Genomic DNA, 7,734 nt, shown 5'->3' on the forward strand with positions numbered 1-7,734 from the left:
CTGCACCATGCAGCCACCTGCATTGTGGGAGGCACTATGTGCAAACCAATCATTTTGTGTTTTGTTTGATCCACGCGAACGTTGCCAAAGACTTGAAAGAAACAGGAAACAACTTTACTGCTTTATAAAGCTACGGGGAATACAAAATAAGTTTATTTTGACATGTAAACAGAAAAACGTTTATAAACAATAGCCGCTATGTTGACACTACCAGTTGATCTGAGCCCTGCCGTTGGAAAACCACTACAGTGTCCGACTGTTGCCTGTCGGAGATGCACCTCCCTGACTCCACTCGCCGACTTGTCTACAGTCGGCTTCGCTAGGCTTACTGCTCGAACACACTCAAAACCTTTACCTTCGTCGCCCTCTGCAGTCAGTTTTCTCCCTGTCACAAGAAGGAACATAATATTTTCACGCCCCTTCGATAAAGCTTCGACCGGAAGTGATTATCGTAGCAGGTTATTAGAGTGTTTTCGCCAACCCTAACCACAGATATAACAATCTTATACAGATATGTGCCCTAACCCTTTTCCAAACATTAACCATAGTCTCATAACCGGCTACGTTGATTCTAACATAATACGAAAAAGTTACTTCCGGTGTTTTATCGTCACAGGAAGCAGACTTCAGTTGCGGAAGTATGATGTGTAGGTGTTCGTTCAGTACATGTTTTGATTTAGCAGTTTAGTGCAATGTCTAAACTGTACACAGAGAAACTGACCCGGCTCTACGAGCGGTATCGGGAGTACGTTACGAAGAACCCTGCAGCGACTGGACAACTGGAGAGCACCGTAAGAACGCTGTCGTACCTCATTTCGGGTGAGTTTAAAAGTGAAAGCCAGAGCGGATGGCTTGCTGCGTTCAAAAACAACTGGGAACTCGGAAAAATACGAGGTCAGATCATGACGTCAGTGATATTTTGGTCAGAAAGTCAGAGCTGCAGAAAGAGGCACGAATTCCCGAGTTGGATGACCGTTCAAAAACGTTTTTCCAAGTCGGAACTCGATTTGTTTTCCGAGGTCCCATTTGTTTTGAACGCACTGAAGTCGAAGTGGGAGATTTCTGAGTTCCCATTTGTTTGAATGCAGCATCCTCTAAAACGAATCTAAGTTGCCAAGTTAATTGCCTACACCTCTTGCCAAAACATTGACCATGCATCGCCTGATGTTCCTCTCAACACTACAATCTCGTGTTTGATCATGAAAACAAAGGAATGTTATTCTCTAATTCAGCATATGAAAAACAGTCACAGCCATGCATCTGGTGCATGATTCAATCGTTAAATATAACTATTTGTTACATCGTGTTGTCAGTAGTCCTGTGTAGAGTCTGGCATGGCCTATGGCAGGCATAACTCTACCTTATGAAATGTAATTATTATCTGAAATATTTAGCCAAGTTCTTTGATTGGTTCTCTGTTGAAACAGCATTACATTAGTTTGACATACCATCAGTCCTCAAGTGTTTTTGTGTCTATTTCACAGGGCGTTTCACTGACTCCCACGAAATCTCTGAATTGGGTAGGTTAGGACCCCACTTTACCTCACAGTTAAAGTTTTATTGACTGCAGTATAACCATGAACCAGAAGCATTCAGGAACTTCAACTGGTGGATCAGTTTGTTGTTGTGTGTTTTTGCAGTGTACTCTGCCTCCAACCTGCTGGTGCTGCTTAATGATGGCATTCTGCGCAAAGGGCTGTGTCGAACCCTACCCATGGTGAGGTCCACCTCCACCAGGTCAATCACAATAGTCTAACCCTACCCATGGTGAGGTCCACCTCCACCAGGTCAATCACAATAGTCTAACCTTACCCATGGTGAGGTCCACCTCCACCAGGTCAATCACAATAGTCTAACCTTACCCATGGTGAGGTCCACCTCCACCAGGTCAATCACAATAGTCTAACCTTACCCATGGTGAGGTCCACCTCCACCAGGTCAATCACAATAGTCTAACCTTACCCATGGTGAGGTCCACCTCCACCAGGTCAATCACAATAGTCTAACCTTACCCATGGTGAGGTCCACCTCCACCAGGTCAATTACAATAGTCTAACCTTACCCATGGTGAGGTCCACCTCCACCAGGTCAATTACAATAGTCTAACCTTACCCATGGTGAGGTCCACCTCCACCAGGTCAATCACAATAGTCTAACCTTACCCATGGTGAGGTCCACCTCCACCAGGTCAATCACAATAGTCTAAATATGTGCAGGGTTGTGTTCATTGGGCACAAAATGGAAGAAAACACTCTGAAACAGGGAAGTGCTATCAGAACTGACTGCAATCCCTGTGTGTGTGTGTGTGTGTGTGTGTGTGTGTGTGTGTGTGTGTGTGTGTGTGTGTGTGTGTGTGTGTGTGTGTGTGTGTGTGTGTACGGTTGTGTTTGTTCAGTCTCTCTCTCAGCAGAGGCTTCTCACCTGGCTGTCAGTGGTGGAGTACTTGGAGGTGTTCCTGGAGATGGGGGCCACCAAGCTGTGGGGGGAGGGAGGTCGCTGGCTGGTCATAGTGCTCATCCAGATCACTAAGTAAGGAATGAAGGAGCCCCTCGTGGAGCGATATCTAACCAACGCTTTAACTGGATCCCTTTTCATCGATCTACAACATGCTGTATTGTGTGCAAAGTAAAACAAATATGCTGTGATACATGGATTAGTAAAGACAATGAGATATTCAGTGATACATGGATTAGTAAAGACAATGAGATATTCAGTGATACATGGATTAGTAAAGACAATGAGATATTCAGTGATACATGGATTAGTAAAGACAATGTCAGCCTGTAGGTCTAATATTATAAACTGTGCTTTTCTTTAGATTGTCTCTGTTGAAAAACGTCATGGTTACTAGGATGTTATGTTGCATGGTGTTCCATTCCATTTCTCTCCTTCCACCTCACTTCCCTCTCTGTTCTTTTTCTCTCTGTCCAACATTTCTCCAGAGCCGTCTTGCGCTTCCTACTGCTCTTCTGGTACAGATCTGGCATGCAGACTTCCCCTCCTATTACCCCACTGGACAGGGAGGCACAGGGAGGCAACGGTAACAGAGGTCAACAGTTTGCACGTCGGACATATTTTATGTTGAACTCTTTTTTATTTTTTATAATGCAGGGTGTCTGGCAGATACCGCTGTATCCAAACAATACGACTTAAACATGACACTCTTTGTTCATTTGATTCAATACAACTTTGGGGCAGTTTTGTGTCCTTGTTCTGCTATCTCATTGGCTATAACCAATGTGCCAATGTCCTGGGTTGCACCAGGACCGGACCATATACTGCAGAGTTTACAATCTAGACAACCTGGAACTACTACCTGGACATAAATATATTTCTGTACCTCTCCCTCCTTACAGATGAGGACCATGATGACCACCAGGATGACAGCTCCTTCGTGGGCCAGCGGTCAGGGAGGGTGATGAGGCCGTTGGGCAATGGTAAGACTACACATGTTCCAGTGCAATGTTTGCATTCAGGACTGTGCCAATACTATTTATCAGGAATGGACTATCTGTCCCTTACCCCTCTCTCTCTCTCTCTCTCTCTCTCTCTCTCTCTCTCTCTCTCTCTCAGCTCCCTCTCTGCAGGCCCGTCTGTGGGCAGCCCCCAGTAGGGAGAAGAGGTGTGCTGTGGAGGAGGATCTGACCTCTAGTCCCACTGCCCTGGGGGTCCAGGAGACCATAGCAGAGTCCATGTACATCGGACGCCCGCTGGTACACTGTATCCTTCCTACTCTGGGACTCTGCCAGACACTAGAGAATTAAATGTGCACAATGTCATCACATGATTACTGCCTCTATAGATTCTGGTCCGGTACAGCAGCTATAAAATACATTGGCTGAAATGGTTGCATGATTCCATATACCTCTGTATGGTCTAGAATCATTCTGTTCATCTTAACAGCACATCCCTTACTAGTGGAATACATCACTGCACTGTATATACAGTATACTAGTATTTGACCAAATCAGTGGTAAATGAAACCAAGGATTTCTCATTCTAACTCCAGTCAGTCTATACTTTGGAATGTGTTACTTCAGAGGGTATGTATGTTTTCCTCAACGCTGCTCCCAAACGCAGTGCTCTGCCTGGGAATGTGTGGGAGAGGCTCCTGGAAACCGTGGCTCATATCTGGAGCCATGGAAATGACCAGGTAACCATGATCTCTTCTCTTTACACTGACATGTGCTAAGAGTAATCACAAAATAAATGCACACACTGACTGGGCACATGATATGCATATGTGTTCCACTATTAAATCAAAATAGCCATAGACATACTCTTCTATACAGGCCATTTAAAAGCAGTGTCATGAAGGAGGCACTGAAACATGAGTAGGATAAAGAGGTATCCCCTGGTCTGTTCTCTCCACAGTTTTGGTTTGATGAGTGACACTAAATCTCTGAACCGGCGGGAGAGGGCGGAGGTGAGGAGGAGAGCCTTTCTGCTTCTGTACTACCTGCTCCGCTCCCCTTTCTACAACAGATTCTCTGAGTAAGTAGAATCAGAACTACAACAGATTCTCTGAGTAAGTAGAATCAGAACTACAACAGATTCTCTGAGTAAGTAGAATCAGAACTACAACAGATTCTCTGAGTTAGTAGAATCAGAACTACAACAGATTCTCTGAGTAAGTAGAATCAGAACTACAACAGATTCTCTGAGTAAGTAGAATCAGAACTACAACAGATTCTCTGAGTAAGTAGAATCAGAACTACAACAGATTCTCTGAGTTAGTAGAATCAGAACTACAACAGATTCTCTGAGTAAGTAGAATCAGAACTACAACAGATTCTCTGAGTAAGTAGAATCAGAACTACAACAGATTGAGTTAGTAGAATCAGAACTGCAACAGATTCTCTGCTAGAGAAGTTCTTTACTATAATGACCATTGGAACATGGCATGTTTTCTATCATGTGTGCTGCTTTTTAAACCTTTCCATTTTCTTTCACGTAGGACAAAGATCCTGTTCCTACTCCGATTTCTGGCAGACAACGTTCCCGGCGTCGGGTTGGTTGCTCGTAAGTGTTTACTTTTTATAGAAACCAAGTATCTGAAAATGGCATGGGATGCATTTGTTCCGTTGTTTACCTTTTTGGTGGTCCACTGTCTGCTGACATGCACTGTGGCTTCCAAGTTCTGCCAGACTGCATCTTGTCAGTTAATGTGTTCATTGTCCTGATTGGCTTAACCTTATCCTCCACTTGTCCTTCCAGGCCCTCTAATGGATTACCTACCTGTCTGGCAGAAGATCTACTTCTATAACTGGGGCTGAGGGCAAGAGGTGGTTGAAGGTCACCTGGCCAGCTGGATAGGGATCGACACTAAAGAGGGAGACCCTCAGTAAAATACAGAGCCAGAGACACAAGTCCCCCACAGACTCACTAGAAAACCTGTGCTGGTTAATCTGCTCTATTTCAGCTGGGACCCTCAAATAAGATCCAACATGCAGTTATGTTGCTAGGGCATTCAAGAGTACCTTACGGATCCTTCCGTTCTGTTGCTAGGGCATGCCAGAGTATCTTACGGATCCTTCCGTTCTGTTGCTAGGGCATGCCATAGTATCTTACGGATCCTTCCGTTCTGTTGCTAGGGCATGCCAGAGTATCTTACGGATCCTTCCGTTCTGTTGCTAGGGCATGCCAGAGTATCTTACGGATCCTTCCGTTCTGTTGCTAGGGCATGCCAGAGTATCTTACGGATCCTTCCGTTCTGTTGCTAGGGCATGCCATAGTATCTTACGGATCCTTCCGTTCTGTTGCTAGGGCATGCCAGAGTATCTTACGGATCCTTCCGTTCTGTTGCTAGGGCATGCCAGAGTATCTTACGGATCCTTCCGTTCTGTTGCTAGGGCATGCCAGAGTATCTTACGGATCCTTCCGTTCTGTTGCTAGGGCATGCCAGAGTATCTTACGGATCCTTCCGTTCTGTTGCTAGGGCATGCCATAGTATCTTACGGATCCTTCCGTTCTGTTGCTAGGGCATGCCATAGTATCTTACGGATCCTTCCGTTCTGTTGCTAGGGCATTCAAGAGTACCTTACGGATCCTTCCGTTCTGTTGCTAGGGCATTCAAGAGTACCTTACGGATCCTTCCGTTCTGTTGCTAGGGCATGCCAGAGTACCTTACGGATCCTTCCGTTCTGTTGCTAGGGCATGCCAGAGTATCTTACGGATCCTTCCGTTCTGTTGCTAGGGCATGCCATAGTATCTTACGGATCCTTCCGTTCTGTTGCTAGGGCATTCAAGAGTACCTTACGGATCCTTCCGTTCTGTTGCTAGGGCATGCCAGAGTATCTTACGGATCCTTCCAGTCTGTTGCTAGGGCATGCCATAGTATCTTACGGATCCTTGCCTTTTGCATTCCCTCCTTGTTCTTTATTTTTGTAATCTGAGTGATTTCTGTCATATCTTCCATCAGACTGATCTTGAACCAGTATATGATGAATTGATTGTGTGATTTAGTTCTCCTTTTGTAAACTATACATTACCTAGTGGTGTTATTGACCGAGTGGTATGAGATCTCTTTGGCACCGCTGGTGAAGATCACCATCTAGTCAGTCAGTTTTGCTGTCTGTCACTGGGAACAATCCCTCCTAAATGTCTCCAGTTAAACAACCCACTACAGCTAGCCCTGATGGGTTCTGTGCAGTTGGTCCTACAGCATTACATCAAATGACTTTTGAGGCTGGTTGAAGTTCTCTCTATGGGGCTGTCCCAATATCTAATTTCTCCCAAAGTGTGCACTTGTTCACTCCTTCCCACAAATCTAGATTGGCATGGGTTAGTGGGAGTTTCCACCATATTTCATATACTAGTCAATTCCTTTCAAATCTGTGAAGGAACGTTAATTGGAGGAAGGAGAGAATTGGGCCATAACCCTTATGTTTGTCAGATTGGGTAGAAAAACAAATGAACAATGTATGTGACCATGATATGGAATCTAACATTTGTATATTAAATATATGCTGTATTCTCAATTATTGGTATTAACTACCTAATTGTGCTGTTCTAGTAGAGGTACTTTATTTAACCAGGCAAGTCAGTTAAGAACAAATTCTTACTTACAATGACAGCCTAGGAACAGTGGGTTAACTGCCTTGGTCAGGGGCAGAACGACAGATTTTTACCTTGTCAGCTCAGGGATTAGATCCAGCAACCTTTCGGTTACTGGCCCAACGCTCCAACCACTAGGCTACCTGCCGTTCCATCTAATTGTTACTTAATTGGGGTTGAGAATTAAGAATCGATTTTCGTAGTTTATCCAGACTACTTGAAAACAACTATCTGGAAATACATTGAAACCAGGTTGTTTTCCCTGTGTGAAAAAAGTGTTGATGATTGGGGGAAGTGGAATGTTGTGGCTCTGAGTGCCTTTCAAAAGTTGACTTACCAGAGGAAAAAGGAAATCTCTAATGTACTTATTTAAAATTGTGCAAATGTTTTTATTTATGAATCCTATAAATGTGTTGAATAAATCACCAGAGTAATAATCTGGTACCACCCAGTCATTGTGTTTGTTTTAGGTAGGTATTCATTTGCTGTTATGTAATGTGCTACTACGGCTGCGTTTACACACACAGTAGAAATCAGATTTTTTTTTGACCAATGAGATCAGCTCTGCGATAGGCCAATTAGTGGGAAAAAGATCAGCATGTGTAAACAATTAGGATTCAGTCCATGAACTTAACAGTGGGCAACCATAGTGATGGATTTCAATCTTTATTGACACAA

The 7,734-nt window shown here is 44.1% G+C and overlaps 1 protein-coding gene across 2 annotated transcripts; it reads left to right on the forward strand.

Annotated features, from left to right (window-relative positions):
* Window positions 1–601: 601 nt before the first annotated feature.
* Window positions 602–7,508, forward strand: LOC106587909 (peroxisomal membrane protein PEX16). 2 transcript variants are annotated; one of them, XM_082969755.1, is made up of 11 exons: window positions 602–819; window positions 1,485–1,520; window positions 1,641–1,717; window positions 2,396–2,529; window positions 2,943–3,049; window positions 3,357–3,437; window positions 3,574–3,720; window positions 4,081–4,153; window positions 4,375–4,494; window positions 4,958–5,022; window positions 5,218–7,508. In XM_082969755.1, the coding sequence occupies exons 1-11, from the start codon at window positions 693–695 to the stop codon at window positions 5,274–5,276; spliced, it is 1,026 nt and encodes a 341-aa protein (XP_082825881.1). In that variant the 5' UTR covers window positions 602–692; the 3' UTR covers window positions 5,277–7,508. The 2 variants fall into 2 exon arrangements, with proteins under 2 accessions (XP_082825881.1, XP_082825882.1); XM_082969756.1 differs by having other exon boundaries at window positions 2,943–3,040.
* The last annotated feature ends 226 nt before the right edge of the window (window positions 7,509–7,734 follow it).

Source organism: Salmo salar, chromosome 26 (assembly GCF_965601325.2).
Source record: "Salmo salar chromosome 26, fSalSal1, whole genome shotgun sequence".
In the NCBI taxonomy this organism is placed as follows: Eukaryota; Metazoa; Chordata; class Actinopteri; order Salmoniformes; family Salmonidae; genus Salmo; species Salmo salar.